Genomic DNA, 22,617 nt, shown 5'->3' on the forward strand with positions numbered 1-22,617 from the left:
GCCTTGTCTTTATTACTGCTTGTGTCACCATTGGAGTAATTTTCCCTAACATCCTGTTCCAGGCATACCCTGTTTGCTGGGATGTTACTGAGGCAGGAAGCAACAATTTCTCCAGCAAGGTGAGCAGTCACCAGGATTGGAAATCTATATTAACTTCTCCAGCTGCACAGTCATCAGCTCTGAGCACTGCACTGATGAGAATCGTTTTAAAATGATGGAGGAAATTGATATAGTATTGTAACATAAATCCAGACTCTGAATTGATAGTATTTTTTTGGGGGGGGGGGGTTTCTGTAAAATTTCCGTGTTCTATTTGTTGACATAGCGAGCTGAACAGTGGGCACAAAGTATCAATTTCACTATATATATATATATATATATATATATATATATATATATATATACAAAATCTACAGCTACATATCTGTAAAGTAAAACAAATTGGCAGTGCTGAATGCTTAGAGTTTGTAGGCAATGTTGTGGGTGAAGGTTTGAAGGTTTTCACTGCATCAGGATCCTGCTTATTGTCAAATTTCTGATGATCAGCCGTGTCGGTTTCCCTAGGAATCTCCATTCTTTATGGGGTCACGTCAGTTTCACTTTCTGATGAATAACACTCTTCGTTTTGCTGGGAATTTCTGCTTTTCAAGGCCCTAATCCTAACAAAGAAAATTAAGGATTTTTGTTATTGGGCACCATTAAGTACATCACATACATTTGCTGAGAGACAAGGTTCAGTAAGGTAAGGTAAAAGGTTATTCCAGTAGAAGATGGTGTTAGGTTAAAAAATAAAGCGTATATTAGGACAAAAAAAGAAAAGAAAAACATATACAGTACATCTCCAGCAATACAACGCTGTATCAGTGCCACTAGCTGTGTATGGCAGCCAATGGCTGAGAGCACTGATTGGAGTATTCTAACGGGAGCCGTCCCCTTGTCAGAACACAATAGCGCAGAGGGGGAAATTGCTGTACTAACATTAAATTGTTAGCACAGCGTCCCTGGCCCTAGCCGACTGCTGGGTTGAAGGAAAAAAAAGACTAGTGGTGTGCACCAGGCTTAATTCTATAATCCAAGATAGCTAGGAGTTTTTAACATCCTCTTTGAGATAACTGAGGAAGTATGCAGAGGACACAAGACAGTGTGAATTTCTGACAAGATCTACAGATTTTTTGCACTTATCAAACGGATACTGTATAACAAAAGCATCCAAAAGTTCATAGGGTTTATTTACACAATAAAGTAGATTCTTACCCTCCCACAGCATTATTCAAACATAAGGAAGAGCATCTTCCAAGTAAACAGCCAACTATGTTGTACATAGTTAAAATATGTTTACTGAATTAACTGCCAAGGGATTTGAATTTTTTGTTTGGTTAGTCGTGTGATTTAGTCTGCTGATTTATATAGGCCTCTTATGACGTCACAGTCCCATCATGCTCCGGGGGCCCATGCCTATATAAATCGTTGCGCACCCGGCATTACAGCAGAAGGAAGCGTCGTGTCAACATCAAAGAAGAGAAGAGTGAAGAAGATTACAGAGAAGACCGGGCCACCGCTAGTTAAAGAGCTGGAAGAAGATAGTGGAGGAGCCCGGCAGAAAGAACTAGAGAGCAGAGAAGTCGGAAGAAGACCCCCGGAGCTGCCTAATAAGTTACTTTAAAAACCTGTCTAGTGTTTTTTTCTTGACACTTTGTCCCCCCAGGTGAATGGGTAGGGGTACGATGTACCCCATACTCATTCACATAGGGTGGGGGGCCGGGATCTGGGGGCCCCCTTATTAAAGGGGGCTCCTGGATTCCGATAAGCCCCCGGCTCACAGACCCTGACAACCAACGGCCAGGGTTGTCAGGAAGAAGCCCTTGTCCCCATCAACATGGGGACAAGGTGCTTTGGGGTGGGGGGGTCTCAGGGCGCCCCCTGCCCCAAAGCACATACCCCCCCCCCATGTTGAGAGAATGCAGCCTGATATGGTTCAGGAGGGGGGGCGCTCACTCTTCTTCATCCCCTTTCCTGACAGGCCAGGCTGCGTGCTCGGATAAGGGTCTGGTATGGAGGGGGTTCCCCTTGAAATCCATACCAGACCTAAGGGCCTGGTATGCTCTTGGAGGGGGAACCCATGCCAGTTTTTTATTTAAAATTTGGCGTGGAGTTCCCCCTCATAATTCATACCAATTACCAGCTCTGTGGGAGGGAGGGGTTTGCCTTAGAGCCGGTTCACAATGGGGAGACTTCCTGTATAGTTGCCTCACTATGAACGGGGATCCGACCTGGAGGCAACTTCCATTGAAATCAATGGGAACAAGTCGGATTGAAGTAGTACAGGAACCTTTTTTGAAGTCGGAGCGACTGCAGTAGTATGCATTAAGACGGCTCCATTCACTTACATTGATTTCTTCATTCAGCACGACTTGAGGCGACTTGGGGCGACTTGAAGTCAGATCCAAAGTCAGACCTGTGTGAATGGGCTCCAAGGATGTTGTTTAATTTCAACAGTTTTTGGGCGGTTTGCCAGGAACAACACTGGTATTTCTAGGCTTTGTTCCAGACTAATAGGAAATCTCTCCAGTGGCTGCACACACAGCAATAAAAACCTTTCACACGCTAATACTACAAATAATGTTAGGCTGCAGTTAGGCTTTAAACAAATCCACCATATGGATATCAGTTTATTATGGCCACTGCATGAATGAATTAGAAGCATTAAACGTGTCGAACGGTTAAAACGCTTAAAAGGGTAAGTTCACCTTTACAGAAAAATCTGTAAGGTGAACTTAAACAGGACCCCCTCCACTTCCAGGACTCTTTATGCTGTAGGTAGTTCTTAATGACATTGGCTTTATGTTTGGGGTGATTGTCCTGCTGCAGAATAAATTTGGGGCCAATCACTCTTCTCCCTGATGTATGGCATGATGGATAAAGATCTGCCTGTATTCTCAGCATTGAGGACACTGGATCCTAACCAAAATTTCCAACTCCACCTGGAGAAATGCAGCCCCAAACTTGCAAGAAACCCCCACCATGTTGCCTGCAGACACGCATTGTAGTGCATTCCAGCCCTTCTGGAGAACAAACCGTCTCCTGCTACAGCCAAATATTTAAAATTTTAACTCATTAGTCCAGAGAACCTGTTGCCATTTTTGTGCATACCAGTTACTATGTTTTTGTGTATAGTTGAGTCACTTAGCCTTGTTTACATGTCGAAGATATGGCTTCTTGGGGCAATTCTTCTTCTGGCCAGACTTCTCCAGACAATAGAAGAGTGTACCTGGGTCCTATTGGTTTCCGCCAGTTTTGTGTTGATGGCACTGCTGGACATTTTCCAATGTTGAAGGGAAGTAAGCATGATGTGTTTTTCATAATGACTGGCCCCAAATTTTTTCTGCAGCAGGGCACCGACTCCAAACATACAGCCAATGTCATTAGGAACCAGTGGCGGCCTGTTAATACGAGGTGCCATCCCCCTAATCCATGTGCCCAGCCCTAATCTACTTGCAGAGGGCGGCCACCCAATTGTGTGACAATTCGCTATGGTCTTCCCGATTCTCCTCCCAACCAGTCAGGATGGGGGTCCCGAGACCCACCAACCAACTGGCAGAGAGGAGAAGCGATTCTGTTGGCCACTGAGGAGATGCAGGGGAAGCCGCTGAAGTTGAGGAGACACAGGGTGAAGCCGCCACCCGGAGGAAGCGTGCCCGCGACCTAGGTGGGGTAAGTGCGGGGCTGGTGACCAACCGTTTGAGGGGGGGTGCCTGTGACCTGACCGACCTGGGGGGTTTGGCGTTGAGTAGATTGTTTTCCGCCCCTCCCCCCCCCAAAAAAAACACCAGCCACCACTGTTAGGAACTATCTTCAGCATAAGGACGGACGAGGAGTCCTGGAAGTGATGGTGTGGCCCCCACAAAGCCCTGATTTCAACATCAAGTCTCTCTGAGATAACATGAAAAGACAAAAGGGATTTGAGACAGCCTACATCCACAGAAGATCTGTGGTTAGTTTTGCAAGATGTTTGGAACAACCCATCTGCCGTGTTCAAGCATACCCAGAAGAAAGTACCGAAAGTAATGCAAAAGTGGGCATTATTTGTTTATTAACTTACAGAGGTCATTTAGATTACACACATTGGTATAAAACTCTTCAGCTATAGTAACTTTTTTTTCTTTTTCCTTGATGGTAAATAATAGATTCCAAGCAGAAGCCAAGCACCATCATTGAGTTCTTGATAAAGGAGGGGTGCAGGCTATCCAACATCCACAGAAAGCTACAGAATGTTTATGGAGATGACACCATTTACAACAGCATTATCTTGTCATTGGTGACTTTTGTCAATGGTGTTATCTCTGAAAACATTCTGTGGTGTTCTGTGGATGTTGGACAGCCCTTCTTGTCAAGAACTTAATGATGGCAGTAGTTTCTGCTTGAAATCCATTATTTACCTGTAATGCAAAAGAAGAGTTACTATAGTGGAAGGGTTACTCTACCAACATGTAAAATCTAAACAACCCATGTAAGTTGTATTCATATTCATTCATTTTATTCAAATGTATTTGCCAAATGATACTGGTACCTTCAGCGCAGACACATAAAAAAACAAAAATTAGCAACACAAGGCTAGCACTCAAGGTTAACGCAAATAATACCTCAACTGAACATATACAACAAAATAGTGCAGCGCAATTAAAGAGTCCATAAAATGAATAAGAAGAAGTCCATATGATGAAAGATAGTGCATGTGGAAAAGCAAAAATCAATTGGTGCAGTGATAAGCAGGACGATAGAACAGGTAATAGCGATCCCTCCACCACACATAATCTGGCCTCTCACCTCATATACTTGACCTGAAACAGTTCATTGAGCAGTTAAACCCACACTCAGGGTATCGATCGCAATTCAGCACCTTTGATGGAGTCCACAGCATGTAGACAAGAAACAGAGGAAGACAATCTAGTGCTCTCCGTATGTACAATTTATTGATAAAAAGGTAAGAAATGTACTTACAATGTGTAGCACTCAAACCAAGTGTCAGCATACAGACTTGTAATAGTTTCAAACCAAAAAGATAGCAGCGGGTGATGTCAGACGTGACTCCTTTCCCCATATGTGTTAAGTCCGTGGGCGGGACTTCTTCAGCGTGGGGTTGGATACATATCAATGGCCCGCAGTAAATATATATTGTCATAGCATAACTGTTACAGTTGCAATAAAAAGTATGTGAACCCTTTCAGAATGATATGGATTTCTGCACAAATTGGTCATAAAATGTGATCTGATCTTCATCTAAGTCACAACAATAGACAATCACAGTCTGCTTAAACTAATAAACACACAAAGAATTAAATGTTACCATGTTTTTATTGAGCACACCATGTAAACATTCACAGTGCAGGTGGAGAAAGTATGTGAACCCTTGGATTTAATAACTGGTTGAACCTCCTTTGGCAGCAATAACTTCAACCAAACGTTTCCTGTAGTTGCAGATCAGACGTGCACAACAGTCGGGAGTAATTCTTGACCATTCTTATTTACAGAACTGTTTCAGTTCAGCAATATTCTTGGGATGTCTGGTGTGAATCGCTTTCTTGAGGTCATGCCACAGCATCTCAATCGGGTTGAGGTCAGGACTCGGGTTGAGCCACTCCAGAAGGCGTATTTTCTTCTGTTTAAGCCATTTTGTTGATTTACTTTTATGCTTTGGGTCGTTGTCCTGTTGCAACACCCATCTTCTGTTGAGCTTCAGCTGGTGGACAGATGGCCTTAAGTACTCCTGAAAAATGTCTTGATAAACTTGGGAATTCATTTTTCCTTCGATGATAGCAATCCATCCAGGCCCTGATGCAGCAAAGCAGCCCCAAACTATGATGCCCCCACCGCCATACTTCACAGTTGGGATGAGGTTTTGATGTTGGTGTGCTGTGCCTCTTTTTCTCCACACATAGTGTTGTGCGTTTCTTCCAAACAACTCAACTTTGGTTTCATCTGTCCACAGAATATTTTGCCAGTATTGCTGTGGAACATCCAGGTGCTCTTGTGCAAACTGTAAACGTGCAGCAATGTTTTTTTTGGACAGCAGTGGCTTCCTCTGTGGTATCCTCCCATGAAATCCATTCTTGTTTAGTGTTTTCCATATCGTAGATTCACTAACAGGGATGTTGGCATATGCCAGAGACTTTTGTAAGTCTTTAGCCGACAATCTATGATTCTTCTTCACCTTATTGAGCAGTCTGCGCTGTACTCTTGCAGTCATCTTTACAGGACGGTCACTCCTAGGGAGAGCTGAACTTTCTCCATTTATAGAAGATTTGTCTTACCGTGGACTGATGAACAGCAAGGCTTTTGGAGATACGTTTATAACCCTTTCCAGCTTTATGCAAGTCAACAATTCTTAATTGTAGGTCTTCTGAGAGCACTTTTGTGTGAGTCATCATTCACGTCAGGCAATGCTTCTTGTGAAAAGCAAACCTAGAACTGGTGTGTGTTTTTTATAGGGCAGCTGTAACCAACACCTCCAATCTCATCTCATTGATTGGACTCCAGTTGGCTGACACCTCACTCCAATTAGCTCTTGGAAATGTCATTGGTCTAGGGGTTCACATACTTTTTCCACCTGCACTGTGAATGTTTACATGGTGTGTTCAATAAAAACATGGTAACATTTAATTCTTTGTGTGTTATTAGTTTAAGCAGACTGTGATTGTCTATTGTTGTGACTTGGATGAAGATCAGATCACATTTTTGACCAATTTGTGCAGAAATCCATATCATTCTGAAAGGGTTCACATACTTTTTATTGCAACTGTATAAGTGGGAACCTGAGCTCCCCTTGCTGGGTGATTACCCCTTCCCCTCTGTTGTCCCCTCCCCCCAATTGGTACTGGTCTCCATGAAGTATCATCATGGTTAGATGAATAATGTATTTAACCACCTTTTGAGGGGGTTTGGTAATGATTACCCCTACCTCCACCTCTTCCTCTAGGCTTAAAGGCACCACAACCTATAGGTTTAGGGGTAGGATTCTTAGTTTTCATATCATAAGGTTGAACTACATTTGCCCAAGATAATTCATATTCATAATTCACTTGGATAGGGACACTGGATTCCACTTCATTGGTATCCATAGAGGCCAAATCTGGATTAGCAGGTTTCATCACATTAAGAGATTGCCATTAAATAACCTGTTTCCCTCCAAAGGCATTAAGATCTCGTAAGAACTTTTTCCACTTTTTCCTGTGTTTCTTTGTCCCATTTGATTAATTAAATATTTAATTCACCTGACAGTTGAATAAATTCAGTAGTATCCTTAAAAGATTCAATGTGGTCTGTAATTTCTTTAACCACTTGCTTACTGGGCACATATACCCCCTTCCTGCCCAGGCGAAATTTTAGCTTCCGGCACTGCGTCGCTTTAACAGACAATTGCGTGATCTTGCGACGTAGCTCCCAAACAAAATTGACGTCCTTTTTTTCCCACAAATGGAGATTTCTTTTGGTGGTATTTGATCACCTCTGCAGTTTTTATTTTTTGCGCTATAAACAAAAAAAGGACAATTGAAAAAAACACAATATTTTTTACTTTTTCCTATAATAAATATCCCAATTTAAAAAAAAAAAAAAAAAAATTCAGTTTGGGCCAATATGTATTCTTCTACGTATTAAAAAAAAAAAAAAAGAATCGCAATAAGTGACTGGTTTGCGCAAAAGTTCTAGTGCCTACAAAATAGGGGACAGAAATATTTTTTTTTTTTATTATTTTTTTTTTAGTAGTAATGGCAGCGATCATTGCGACATTATGGCGGACACATCGGACACTTGACACATTTTTGGGAACATCTACACAGCGACCAGTGCTATAAATATGCACTGGTTACTGTATAAATGTGACTGGCAGGGAAGAGGTTAACACTAGCGGGCGAGGAAGGGGTTAAATGTGTGCCCTGCATAGTGTTTCTAACTGTGGGGAAGGGGACTGACTGGGGGAGGTGACCGATCTGTGTCCCTATGTACAAGGGACACAGCATCGGTCTCCTTTCCCTGACAGGACGTGGATCTGTGTGTTTACACACACAGATCCACGTCCTTGTCTGTGTATCCGCCGATCGCAGGTACCTGGAGGATATTGCGGCCGCCAGGCACGCACATCGGCACTTCAGTAATGCGGCGCTCGCGCGCCCCCCAGTGGCCGGAGGAGGGGAGGACGTCTATAGACGTCCTTCCGGCAATTGAGAGCCACCTTGTCAATTGCCGGGATGTCAAGTGGTTAATTTGGCTTTCCAGACACTTTTTTTCCCTTTGTTTGCGAGAGAGCAATAATCTTAAAAGCACAAACCTCTTGCAAACAAAAAAAATAATAATCACACCAATCTTTATTAGATTCATCATCAAATAGACCCTCATTAGGGGGTAAATCCCACCTAAACGTCTGGGAATAATCTGGGCTGATAGATATTGTTCAAAGGACACAATATCCCACCAGGTCTTTATTTTTTTCTCAAACAGTTGCCCTAATTTTCTAAGGGAAAACTCAGATCGCCTTGATGTGAATTACCAGCAACTTTAAAGAAGATATCAGTTAATACAATTTCTCTGCTCTCTATATAAGACAACACATCCATTGTCTGCAGCTAAATATAAATGAATTAAGATGGCAACAATAAAATTAGAGTGTATTCAGCGCAGTTTCTTTATATGATGAGGGTTGTGGTTGGGCCGCTCTATCAGGAAGTCCGATTCACTGATTGATGGTTGCTATGACAATATATATTTACTGCGGGCCGTTGCTCGTGTATCCAACCCCATGCTGAAGAAGTCCCATCCAGGGGCGTAACGCGTACGGGGGGAGGAGTCACGTCTGACATCACCCGCAGCCATCTTTTTGGGTTTGAAACTATTACACGTCTGTATGCCGACACTCGGTTTGAGTGCTACACATTGTAAGTACATTTCTTACCTTTTATCAATAAATTATACATACGGAGAGTACTAGATTGTCTTCCTCTGTTTCTTGTCCATATGCTGTGGAGTCCATCAAAGGTGCTGAATTGCGATCGATACCCTGAGTGTGGGTTTAACTGCTCAATGACCTGTTTCAGGTCAAGTATATGAGGTGAGAGGCCAGATTATCTGTGGTGGAGGGATCACTACTACTACTACTACGCTGCACTATTTTGTTGTATACCTTCATAAATTTGCTTTGTGCTTTTGGGCCCCTTACAGTCGCATTGTCTTCTATAGCTCAGTTAGTTTACACATTTTCTGATGGGTAAAACACTTTATGTAATATTTTCACAACACATATATAGCTTGGCACTGGCCTTCATGATTAGGGGTGCACTCACACTTGCGAATTAACCCTGTCTGAGATCAGCTGCAACAACCCCAGCAGGGATTTCCTTGATTAGCTGCGAGCAAGCAGCCCCATTGAAAGCAATAGGAGGCTGCCTACCCACACCTAAAATGCGGGAACCCCCCCTTTGGAGTTCTCGCAGCTGATCACAGACGGCGCATTTGCAAGTGTAAATGCACCTTAACACAGACAATGATATAATCAACATATTAAGTAAAAATTTCATAAAGATATAGAATAAACCATTCCAAACCACACAGCCGTGCACATTACCTGCGATAATCTTCAAAGATCTTAATCCTCCTCCTGCCTTTTGATACTGGTCCACTGTTCACGGGACTGTGTGCCTGCAGATCAGCAATGGACATTGTCACCGACATTGCCTTAGACGCAACATTAAGCTCCCATCACAGCTTTTTGCATCCTCCATATATCCCAGTGACACTGTCACAATGCCCTCCAGTGGCTGCTCCAAAGAATGTAGTGAAGAGAGGGGAAAACAGGAAGTGCTGCATGTCACCAGGACAAGAAAAGCGGCCAAATCTCTACTGCTGCCACACCAACCTGTCAAAGGTTGGACGACAAATTTTTATCTCAGAGGAGCCAGAAATTCTTTCTCAAGGATCGCACTGGGCTGGCAGAGGGGGTCAAGCTATATAAGGACAGGTATAGGAGTTATTTTTAGGTGCTTAAAACTTTACATTTTAGGTATGCACAGTGTTTCATATAAACACAGTGCAGTTATAATTCCTGTTTGGTCAGGCTGATGTCACAAGGACAATTTTGCTACTGGTAACAGAGATAAAATCGCCCGAAGAGGCTCCTACTTGCCTTTTATGGAATCGCTCCCTCGCTGGCCCAAAACGCTGGCAAATCTTCCTCTCTAGAGAGAGTGCAACATCTTATTCTCCTAGCTAGCAAGGAACGACTCAACAGAAACTTATAGGTGGCAAGTTAGAGATCCTGTTTCTGATGTGGAACAGGATCAGCATCATGCACCTGACATTCTCCTCACAGAAGTAAAAAGTATAAATATTTGTTTTATGTTTTCACTTGCAGGTTCAACTGCATTAAAGTGGTTGTAAACTCACTTTTTTTACTTTTGCCTACAGGTAAGCCTATAATAAGGCTTACCTGTAGGTATAAAGAATATCTCCTAAACCTGTACGGTTTAGGAGATATTCCCCTCGCAATGCGCCGCTGATTGCAGCGGCGCATGCGCAGGGGGATCCTCGGCTGAAGGGCCGGCCCCGCCGACCCATGCTGGAAAGGAAATCTCCCGCGCGCATGCGCGGGAGTGACGTCATCGCCGCTCCAGCCAATCACAGCGATGGAGCGACGATACCCGGAAGACAAGCTCGGCTCGGCGTGGACCAGGTAAGTTCCCTACCTTGTTCCGAGGTAAGTATTTCATAATGAGCTAATATGTGGTGCATACTAGCTCATTATGGCTTTTAACTTGCAGGTGTAAAAAAAAAAAAAATGTATATGCGGGTTTACAACCGCTTTAAATAACAGATCCGCATAGCAAATACAATCAGTGAACGCCTAACATTCTGCATGATACAAAGGCAACTGTGAAAATGTCAAAGTCAGGCAGATTGAGAAGGGCTTTCAGAAGTCCTGCAACCCCTTGCCAGTCAATATGTGCTGTACAACTTCGCTCTTTTTGATCAACAACACTTGCAGGCTGCATGTGGAGTGGACCAAGGTATGATTACATCCCAGACAGCAAGCAATTATGCTGCAAGTTTAAAAATGACTTGCTAAGATGTTGCTAGACTTGCCAGGCTTTACAAGTTTGTTGCACAATTGCAGCAAGTCTGCATTGCATGACTCAAGAAATCAATTTCTTTCCAAACATTCTGCAAGTCTGCTGCAAGTTCTTGTTCAGTTATGTTGTGCAATAGTCATCCCACCACAGGGGTCACTGTGGCTGAATTTTCATGCTGTAGACTTGCAGAGCTCTTGCTGTGAACTAACCACTGCAACTTTGCTCTTGCTAGATACTTACCATGCAAATTTGCTACATATTGCAAAAGTGTCAACTAGAACTTGTGCTGCAAATGCTCTGCAAGTGTACAACTTGCCAGTGAAAATGTGCAACAAGTTGACAGATTTACAATTCTACACTGCCACAAATTTGTGGCAAGTTATCCTTGCTATGTGCATTTTTTTTTTTAGGGGTGTGCACTGCCTACAGTATGAGTGTAGGAAGCTATGCTGCAGTAAGAAGACCGTGGATGGGGCTGGGAATTTTCGGCCTGCAGAAACAAAGGCTTAGTCAGCACGTGTTCCCAGAACATCAGGATATCTGCAGTCAATGCAGGGTGGCCTTTGTCCTTCAAAAACATCAGGGTAAAAAAACAAGGACTCTGGGTGGGCAAATTGTACCTAGTTGCATGTTATATTTTCCATTTTGACATGAAACCAAAAATCTTCAGCACTTTTCTACAAGTATTTTTACCTGCAGCATTTCTACACAAAAAGTACCTCGTATTCATAGTTATAAACCCATTTGTGTGTAAAGTTGAATAGGGCAGTAGATAGTAGGATTTACTAGTGATAGCATTATTTAATCTGACATGAAAATAAAAGCTTTTTTTAATATAGGCAGATACGTTGTCAGCCCCAATTTGTAGCTTCTTCACATTGGAACATGTGACAGATCTTTTTCTGCAACTTTGAAATTCGTAAAAAAAAAAAAAACACATGGCACATTCATATATACACTGATATTAACATTTATTAACAAAAGTTTTTTTTTAAAAGGGATCTCCAGATAGAAAAAAATTATTTAAAACAGAAAAGGTATCACGGTATGAAATGTTGCAGGTTGATACAGTGCAAATGTGTCAGCTTTGTGCCTGAAAAAAATGGCTTCTTACATTTTCCTCCGTCTTCGATGTCTCTCCACGATCACTTCCATTTTCTAGTGGATTTGATTCATCCTCTATGCAGATAGGGGGGAAAAAAAAATCTGACTTTATAAATTATGGGAAATTATAGTTTGTTATCAGTTAGAAATCATGAGAAATGGTGATGTCTGCGCTGTGTAACGGGGGGGGGGGGGGGGGTAACTGATGTATAACAGTGCAACGAACAGTATGTAACACACTCTGAACAGTAAATAATCCAAGGAAGAACAAATCTTCAGCAAACTAAGGTAAGTGAAATAATTAACCGTCAGTAACATAGGTATACACACTATACAAAAAATGATGATGGTGATAGAATATGACCCCAAAAAATTGGCATAAAAAACACACAAAAAGGTGAAAAAATAATTAAATATACAAAATATATGAATATGAAAAAAAAAGTCTAAATGGTGATTCCAGAAACCAGCGTAAGTGTTGAAAAGTTGAAAGCTTCAGTGTACAAAACCCCTTTTGTAATATCTAGTAGCTTACCTCACAGCTATTAGTATTGACAGCCCAATATATAAAAGGCAAATCTTTAAAAGGTGATCCCCAAAGCTGACACAGGTGTTGGAAAGGTAAGGACTTCAATGTGCAACCACCTCATGTGATGCCTAGCAGCTTACCTCACAGCTGTTGTACAGACAGCCTAACGATCCTAGTGTATACACAGCAGACAGCCTAAGTGTAGCCAGGGGACCCAGTCCCAGTCCCAGTCCCAGGTGGTGGCATATGAAATAATGGCAGAGGAATATATATATAGTGTAACTCTGCTGGCCAATGGTAGATACAAATAAATCACACACTGATGCACTCACTCAAAGTGACAGAAAAGTGGATGTGTCTCCACGAGCGCCGAGCTCGGAAAACTTCCTGTGTGTCCCCTCTAGTCTCTCCTTGCCTCACAGTTACAGCAGGTGTTACTCAGAGAAATGGCAATATACATGGAAAAAGAAAAAAAGGAAGCACATCGCATAATCCCGCAAAACAGGAACACATTTATTGGTAAGAACTCATAAAAACACTCACAATAGCAACAAATCTGCGTTCAGTGACCTCTACGAGCGCCAAGCTCGTCTGCCTGCCGAGGTAAGCTGCTAGGCATCACATGAGGTGGTTGCACATTGAAGTCCTTACCTTTCCAACACCTGTGTCAGCTTTGGGGATCACCTTTTAAAGATTTGCCTTTTATATGTTGGGCTGTCAATACTAATAGCTGTGAGGTAAGCTGCTAGACATCACAAGAGGTGTTTTGTACACTGAAGCTTTCAACTTTTCAACACTTGCGCTGGTTTCTGGGATCACCAGTCAGAGACTTTTTCTCTCATATTCATATATTTTGTATATTTAATTATTTTTTCACCTGTTTGTGTGTTTTTTATGCCAATTTTTTTGGCTCATATTCTATCACCATCATCATTTTTTGTATAGTGTGTATACCTATGGTATTGACGGTAAATTATTTTACTTACCTTAGTTTGCTGAAGATTTGTTCTTCCTTGGATTATTTACTGTTCAGAGTGTGTTACATACTGTGCGTTGCACTGTTATAAATCAGTTACACTATTTAACCCCCCCCCCTTGTTACACAGCGCAGACATTACCATTTCTCAGTTGACACATTGTTTCTTATTAGGATAGATTTTTAGGTGTCTGCAGCAGTGCCCCCGAGCTTAGTTTACTGAGAGCACGGGAGTTCCTTCTTTGTTTATAGTTATAAAGAATGTTGAGTTTATCTAGGTCAGCTTGTGAAGTGAGTTTACTGGCCCTTTAGTGTGGTTATAAACCTCTGAATTTAAAAATAAACAAAGCATATCCTTTTCATTCCCCTGCCATCTGCATGAATCACTTTTGACAAGACAAAGTATGCACACAGCATACAATCCCAGGAGACAGTACACCCTCCCCAGAACACAGCAGGTGATTGGTAGCCTCAGATGTGCATTTCTCCCTATGAGACTGTATAGATGAGGGGTGTCCAATCCCTCCACGCAGGTTTCAGGTTACACTCAGCTCTGTGCAGTGTGTGACATCAAATCCCCACCCCCTGCTTTCTGGAGCTTGGAAATGCTGTGTAAATTCTGTACTTTGAATGTCTGTAGAGGAGAGATGGTAACAGATAAACAGGTATGTAGGAGGATTTATTTTATGTCTGTGTATCACCTGAGGCTAGTTACTTCAGTTGGTATATGTAAGGGTTTACAACCACTTTAAACTAAGAGGTTCACTATTACCTTTGCAATTTTCAAGTTAAGCAAACCCAAAAGGGGTACCTCTCATTTAGTTTACATTACTCCTCTGGCTTGTGTACACGTTTATGCAACTTTGATTAGCTCCATGAGAAAAGTTGTTAAATAGCTGACCAAGACAGAGGATCAAAGCAGGACTCCAGATAAATGAACTACTGTGTATGTTTACCCAATTCATAATTGTGTTTAGCTAATCCTGCGATTAGGACACCTTTGCCAAAATACATAGTGTAGATCATTTAGCTGCTTTTTGGTCCAACTTTACTCTTTTTGGTTGCCTATTCTTTACTCATTGGACAAAAGACAGACTGAGGTGACATTGAAGCTCTCAAGCTGTATATGGAAATTTACATGACCTGCCTGGCTATTCAGTGTAGCAGACATTTGTAAATCACAAAACTGGCTTAACAGAATCAAAAACTGTGTGATAATTAAAAGACGGGGTTCTGCTTTTATGCCACTGAAGATGGAGAACCTTTCTTAGTGAGAATGAAGCAAGTGATTAACATTTTAAAAAATATTTCAGAGCTAAAACACCCACACACCCAAAGAAGAATTGCAGATATGGGCATGTTATACATAGTTATGTTGGTCCAGCTTGGATCAATGTAATTATGCATATACTATGTCTGGCCGATGCACCTGGGAATCACTGTACAAGACACCGGTGCACCAGGAATCTCCACTTGTTCTGGGTCCCAAGCCGACTGACTACCTTGCTGCATTCTGAGCACTGGAGGTCAGCCTCTTGGTATGGGTGCCATTCAGAGAATGCCTTGCATCTTCTGAATGAATGCAAAGTTTTCTCCTATTGAACAAGGTGGAGAGATGAGGCAGTGATTTCACTGAAGTAGTGGTGCAGTGTTACATTGGCTCAGGCTGGACCAAGGTAACTGTGTATAAAATATGCATGCCTGAAATTTTTATTTAAATTAAAATGTCTCTACATTTTTAACTGCAATTGAATACACCACTTACTATCATGCTGGGTCTTGTTCTCACATACACTGACCAGAGCAGTTATCTTCAAGAGAAAAAAAAATAGAAAAAGTCACCAAAAAGGCAAAATTCCAGCTGTGCTGTGTAACAAAACAATAATTTTGTCAAAGGGTTATTCCACTCTAAACTTTAAAATATTTCAGTGTTTGATGGCTATTGGCAGGTGAAAAAACCCAGACAGTTTTTTCTGTTCTTTCTCTATGCCGAGTTTCTGGGTCTTCACACCTGCTGAGGTTGTTTATGAGGGTCTCTCCCATTTCTCTCTCCCATCCCTGCAGGATATTCCATTTTTTTTTATAATAAGGAGAGTATAAGAGGAGAATCTGGAACAAAAAATGTTTCGTAGAAAACCTACGATTCAGAATCAAATCATAAATTATGTATTATAATCTATAGGGGATTTTTACATGAGGTACATCTTCATACAGTGCAAGAGCACAAAAGGAAACTACAGTAAAACCTTGGCTTGTGAGCATAATTTGTTCCGGAAGCATGCTTGTAAGCCAAAGCACTTATATATCAAAGCGAATTTCCCCATAAGAAATGATGGAAACTCAAATGATTCGTTTGGCAACCATTTACTCATAGGTTCTTCAGTTCATAATCCATATAAAAAGATTATAGCAATGTGACCAGGTTGTGTAACCATAAAAGGTCCATCCACAAATGGAAGCTTCCACAAGGGGATTAAATGAAAAATCCAGCAGGAGCTACAGAGTATAAAAGAGATGAGAGGCACCTGTGTGTAGCAATATGTTGCTAAATGTTGTACCTTCATTAAATGTAACCATATTGCTACTCTTAGAGGCACCTTTTCACTTTCATACTTAGTTGTGACATGACGCTACTCTTATATCAAGACATTGCTTGTATATCAAGTCAGAATGTATTTAAAAATGTTGCTTGTCTTTCAAAATGCTCTCAAACCAAGTTACTCTCAAACCAAGGTTTTACTGTACTCTAACTCCTGAAAATAAAGGAAACCCATAGACAGCGTTAACTTACTTCTTGAGAACTGCGAGATGAACATTCGTCTGCATCTGAGGACTGGAAAAAAAAAAAGACAAAAAGGTATGTTAACACTTGTTATCCGGTGTAATGAACATTTCAAACAACTTCTGTGACCTATTACATAAGAATGCTTTGCTCACAGCTACGGAATTTTGTACCTTCAAGGCTGCCACCTGCTTTTAAAGCAGTAGCCAGGCAGGAAAGCAGAGAATTCTGGGAAATATCTTATTAGCCATTCATAAACTGTTGTTTGAATGAACAGGCTGAGACATTTTTATATAAATGGAAGTTCTGATAATATCTGTACAAAATGCCTCCCTGCAGCTTGTTTCTTTAACTCATCCACCAAGCAAGTGATAGCCTGGATGACATTATGATATAGTTTATATATATATTGCATGGAAAATCTGGTGCTGTTAAAAGCCTCTTCCAGCCAGCTTCATATATTTGCCCCAGGTGCTAGTCCCTCAAGGAGCACACCCTGCTCTGGCCATCCCCAGTAATATGTAGTCCCGTGCTGCATGTTGTGTGTTTCAACTATGTTCCACAGTGAAAGTAAAGCTTCACCCAAAATTGATCTTTCAGTTTCTTTTGTTTTAAGTGGATTGCTAAGGCAAACGACCTGATAGCTTCTACTAAACTTGTCATGAGAAAAATATGCCATTGGTGTGTAAGAGGGGCTTTGCTATTGGCGAATAAATTTACCATGAGCACAAGCCCTTGCCCCGCTCCTAGCCTTGCTGTAACACTGTCCCCTCCTGCTGAGGCCGAACGCTCTGCCATATTGTGCCCCACTCCATGCCAGAGGCCTTCACACGACATTAGATAACTTTATGTACCAAGGGAGGAATGTCCACACATGAATAGGGTTGATGCACTTTTCTGATGGTATTCAGGAAAGGGCAGGACAGTCATGTCACATCTCATCAACACACATTCCGGAGGTAACTTGACAATACATGGCCAATCACATCTAGTGGATGGTCTGCAGCAGTCACATGTGAAGGCATATGCATCACTTCAAACAGCCATCTCCCTTGAACAGTCCATCTCCCCCCCCTCCAGGGTCATTAGTATTCACAGGACTGGGTTCTCTGTAGACAACTCCTCCATAGGTACACCTCTTCTGGGACCCTCAAGGGGAATAACCTAACCCAGGGATTTCTTGCCCTGGCCTGAAAGGTATTTTGCAACCTGCCCTAGCCCCCACCTCCATAAAGGGTCAGGGAGTTTACAGGCAGAACTTTTGGGTGCAGATCTACTTCTCCCTGACTCCTAGTTCTGTCCAGGGCCTCCACATGCTGGTTACATCAGTACTGGTGTGGGGTGTTTGACTTCCATTCCCCAACTGCCTAGGGCTCCTCCCAACCTGACTTATATGTGGGCACTGACTCACCTATGACATCACTGCAAGGGGCTCTAACTAAAGGGGCCTAGCGCCTGATGACACCGTCTGCTGTAACCAGAGACCATTCTGGCATACAGCTACCTAGTGTCAGATTAGCTATCTGCACCTGCCTGCAGGTGAACAAAGACTGCTAGTGCCCTTGATATAATGCCGATTCCGGCTTTAAAAGAGAAGTACTCTACACTGAGGGGCAAAGCGATCGAACACCAATCACTCGGTTTTCACAGCTACATGAGCAGAGAGCTGCAGACTGTCAGTCACAGCTCTCTGCTCTGCTCCTCCTCGCTCATTGGAGTGTTGAGCTGTGGAGGGGGCGGAGCGGCCATCTCAGGCTCTCAGCAGCTTGCTGAGAGGCTAAGCCGGGTGTCAGTCCAGGCACCTGGTGGATCCAGGACTCCCATTGTCGAGATGACACGGTGCCTGGACTGACATTGGTGATGTCAGCAGAGAGCAGTCTTCAGTCCGCTCTCTGCTGAAAACGGGTCACAGGAGTGCAAAACGAATTGCACTCCTGTGATCCATAGCTTTGGCTATACAGCTGTGCACATAAGTTTACATACCCTGTCAGAATTTATGATTTCTTGGCCATTTTTCTGAGAATATGTATTATAACACAAAAAAAATTCTTTCACTCATGGTTAGTGTTTGGCTGAAGCCATTTATTATCAATCAACTGTGTTTACTCTTTTTAAATCATAATGACAACAGAAACTACCCAAATGACCCAGATCAAAAGTTTACATACCTTGGTGATTTTGGCCTGATAACATGCACACAAGTTGACACAAAGGGGTTTCAATGGCTATTAAAGGTAACCATCCTCACCTGTGATCTGCTTGTAATTAGTGTGTGTGTTTGTGTGTGTATAAAAGGTCAATGAGTTTGTGGACTGAGACACTTGCATCTTTCATCCAGTGCTGCACTGACGTTTCTGGATTCTGAGTCATGGGGAAAGCAAAAAAAAATGTCAAAAGGATCTGCAGGAAAAGGTAGTTTAACTGTATAAAACAGGAAAGGGATATAAAAATATATCCAAGGAATTGAGAATGCCAATCAGCAGTTTTCAAACTCTAATCAAGAAGTGGAAAATAAGGGGTTATGTTGAAACCAAACCATGGTCAGGTAGACCAACTAAAATTTCAGCCACAACTGCCAGGAACATTCTTCAGGATGCAAAGAAGAACCCACAAATAACTTCATGTGAAATACAGAACTCTCTGAAAACATGTGGTGTGGTTGTTTCAAGATGCACAATAAGGAGACACTTGAAGAAAGATGGACTTCATGGTCGAGTCACCAGAAGAAAGCCATTACTACACAAATGGCATAAATTATCCCGCTTAAAATACACCAAACAGCACAGAGACAAGCCTCAAACCTTCTGGCACAAAGTCTTATGGAGTGAGGAGACCAAAATTGAGCTTTTTGGCCACAAGCATAAACACTACATTTGGAGAGGAGTCAACAAGGCCTATGATGAAAGGTACGGAGGTGGATCACTGATGTTTTGGGGGATGTGTGAGCTACAGTGTTTCCCCCGGGGTAGGTCTTATAATGTGCCGTTTCTCTCCCTCCCTGCCTGTCAGGAAGCCTCAGTTTGAACAAAGTTAAAATGCTTGTAAATGCCAAAATCCTGTTACAGTAGCACACAATACATTACACAATGTGTGTGCCCCTGCAATCCAATGGTGCCAAACGCCTCAGCTCTGCTCTCCTCCACCTCTCCCAGCCACCCGCCCCCCCATCCGCAGCTCTCTGAGCGGGGAAGAGAGCACACCGGCATGCAACGAAAGAAAGATCTGTAGCATTTTAGTGCTTAAGTCTGTATGGATCGCGTGAGTTAAATACGGTACCTTGTGGAGACAGGAGTATCGGCATGCACACAGTGTGACATGTTGATTTAGTGCTGAGCCTCTGCACTGAGACGACTGTACCTTCCGTGACTGCAGAGGAAGGAGGGGCCCCGAGATCCCCTGCCGACAAAAGGAGGAGGAGACCAGCAGGGAGCTGAGCGCCGCTCTGTAACAAAGGCACCTGACACTGCTACCGTAGATCAAAGAGACACATACACAGCCACAGCACACTGCCGTATCAGAAAGGATTATAGGAGTACACACGCACCTCAAACTAGGGCTTATTTTCAGGGTAGGGCTTATATTGCAGCCCTCCTGGAAAATAGCACTAGGTCTTACATTCAGGGTAGGTCTTATTTTCGGGGAAACACAGTACAAAGGCACAGGAAATGTGGCCAAAATTGTTGGCAAGATGAATGCAGTATGTTATCAAAAAATACTGGAGGAACATTTGCATTCATCAGCCAGGAAGCTGCGCATGGGACGTACTTGGACATTCCAACATGACAATGATACAAGGCCAAGTTGACCTGTCATTGGCTACAACAGAATAAAGTGAAGGTTCTGGAGTGGCCATCTCAGTCTTCTGACCTCAATATCATTGAGCCACTTTGGGGAGATTTCAAATACTCAGTTCATGCAAGATAGCCCAAGAATTTACAGGAACTGGAGGCTTTTGGCCAAGAGGAATGGGCAGCTTTACCACCTGAGAAAATGAAGAGCCTAATCCACAAATACCACAAAAGGCTTCAAGCTGTTATTGATGTTAAAGGGGGCAATACAACATATTAAGAACTGGGGTATATAAACTTTTGATCAGGGTCATTTGGGTAGTTTCTGTTGTCATTATGATTTAAAATAAGTAAACACAGTTGATTGAAAATAAATGGCTTCATCCGAACACTAACCATGAGTGAAAGAAAAGTTTTTGTTTAATCATTCATATTCTCTACAAAATGGCCAAGAAATCATAAATTCTGCCTGGGTAAACTTCAGAGGCGGCTCTAGGCTTTGTGAGGCCTTAGGCAAAACATAGATATGAGGCCCCACCCACGCCCATAATGGGAAAAATAATTCAAGCAAGAAAAATGGTTGCAGAAAATCCACGGATCTAGCACACAGGTGATCAGCACCACTTCCCTCCTCACCAATCAGACATATTCAGCCAATGCAAGAGGGGGAAGGGAGAGAAGGGGAGGTGAGAAAGAGAGACGGGTAATAGAGAGATTCAATGGCGCCGACATTAGTATTGATCGCAAGCAAATTAGGCGGCCGCGAGACCTAATTAGAGAGCCGCCTCTGGTAAACTTATGAGCAAAACTATTAAAATGAAATGTAAATTAACTAATACACTGCCCAACATGAATTCTCTTGCCTATGTGGCTGTGTGTGGTGAAGAGTCTAGGGATGAGCTTGGACGTGTTATTTGGATCTACCGGATTTATCGGCGTATAACACGCACCTTCAATTTAAGAAGGATTTTTTTTTTTATAAAATGCTGTGAAGGAAAATAAAGGTCAGTGCTCATCAATGCAGCCTAATCAGTGCCCATCTGTAGCCTCACCATTGCCATAAATGCAGCCTCACCATTGCCATAAATGCATCCTTACCATTGCCATAAATGCAGCCTCACCATTTGACATGAATGCTGCCTCACCATTTGACATGAATGCTGCCTCACCATTTGACATGAATGCTGCCTCACCATCAGTGCAGACTGATCCATGCCCATCTGCAGCCTCGGAGGGGACGGGACATCTCCTGTTTACTCGTGGCCTCTTTAATACAAAGTCCTGCCTCCTATGATAGACAGAACAGTTGTTAAATGCCAGTCCAGGAGACAGGACTTCCTATTAGAGGCCGCCAAGTAAACAGGAGATTTTCCTGTATGCAATCTGACGGCACTCGTCCCGCCCCCTCCCTTTCCCCGCCGAGGCTGGCAGAACTAAATGATACATAAGGTATATAGCTTTTGTGACCCCCTAACGAATCCCCATTTGGGCCACAAAGATATATATATATAAACACATACATACATACAGTGCCTTGTGAAAGTATTCAACCCCCTTGAACTTTGCGACCTTTTGCCACATTTCAGGCTTCAAACATAAAGATATAAAACTGTAATTTTTTTTGAAGAATCAACAAGTGGACACAATCATGAAGTGGAACGAAATTTATTGGATATTTCAAACTTTTTTAACAAACAAAAAACTGAAAAATTGGGTGTGCAAAATGATTCAGCCCCTTTACTTTCAGTGCAGCAAACTCTCTCCAGAAGTTGAGTGAGGATCTCTGAATGATCCAATGTTGACCTAAATGACTAATGATGATAAATAGGGGGGCGTGGCCGACTTCCGGGATGTGAAGACGCTTCTGCTCAGAGCTCCGGCCGTGGAAATATCCTGAAGCATCCTGAAGAGCTCCAGACTTGGAAAAAATCCTGCCAAATTGCCTAAAACGGTGTGGGAGAGACCCGGGACCCCGAGGATGGTGAAACACGGGTCCAGCATGGACCCTAACCCGGCGGGGAAGCCCTTGAAGTTCTCTCACGCGGCGTCTCAAAATGGCGCCCGCACGGATCGCAGGGCCCTATCTGTACCCCCGGCCCGGGGGGGAGCGGAGGAAGATAGTGAGTGGCCGAGCCTACCTGACCCTCTGGCTTCACCTGCGGCGTCTCCTCACCCGGATGGGGAGGAGGGGGGCTCCGGCGCACAGCCTGGACAACCGACGCTGATGGAAATAATGGACACCATAAAAAGCTGCCATGCCGCCCTGTCCTCCCAGGTGGACGCTATCAGAGTGGACTTCGCTATACTGAAAGATGATGTGCAGA

At 42.8% G+C, this 22,617-nt stretch overlaps 1 protein-coding gene across 8 annotated transcripts in view; it reads right to left on the reverse strand.

The window, feature by feature from the left end:
* Positions 1-403: 403 nt before the first annotated feature.
* The window catches only part of CARD9 (caspase recruitment domain family member 9), a 113,445-nt gene continuing 91,231 nt past the window's right edge, over positions 404-22,617 (reverse strand). For 3 of the 8 annotated variants that reach the window (XM_040324141.1, XM_040324138.1, XM_040324140.1), the window contains 5 exons: positions 16,515-16,556; positions 15,489-15,534; positions 12,229-12,320; positions 9,614-9,687; positions 404-659 (listed from right to left, as the gene is read on the reverse strand). In XM_040324141.1, coding sequence (XP_040180075.1) covers positions 578-659; positions 9,614-9,687; positions 12,229-12,320; positions 15,489-15,534; positions 16,515-16,556 — 336 coding nt within the window. In that variant the 3' untranslated portion in view covers positions 404-577. Of the gene's footprint in view, positions 660-9,613; positions 9,688-12,228; positions 12,321-15,488; positions 15,535-16,514; positions 16,557-22,617 lie in introns of those variants that run through there. The other 5 variants (XM_040324142.1, XM_040324143.1, XM_040324144.1 and 2 more) reach the window with 5 other exon arrangements.

The sequence above is a fragment of the Rana temporaria genome, chromosome 9, assembly GCF_905171775.1.
Source record: "Rana temporaria chromosome 9, aRanTem1.1, whole genome shotgun sequence".
In the NCBI taxonomy this organism is placed as follows: domain Eukaryota; kingdom Metazoa; phylum Chordata; class Amphibia; order Anura; family Ranidae; genus Rana; species Rana temporaria.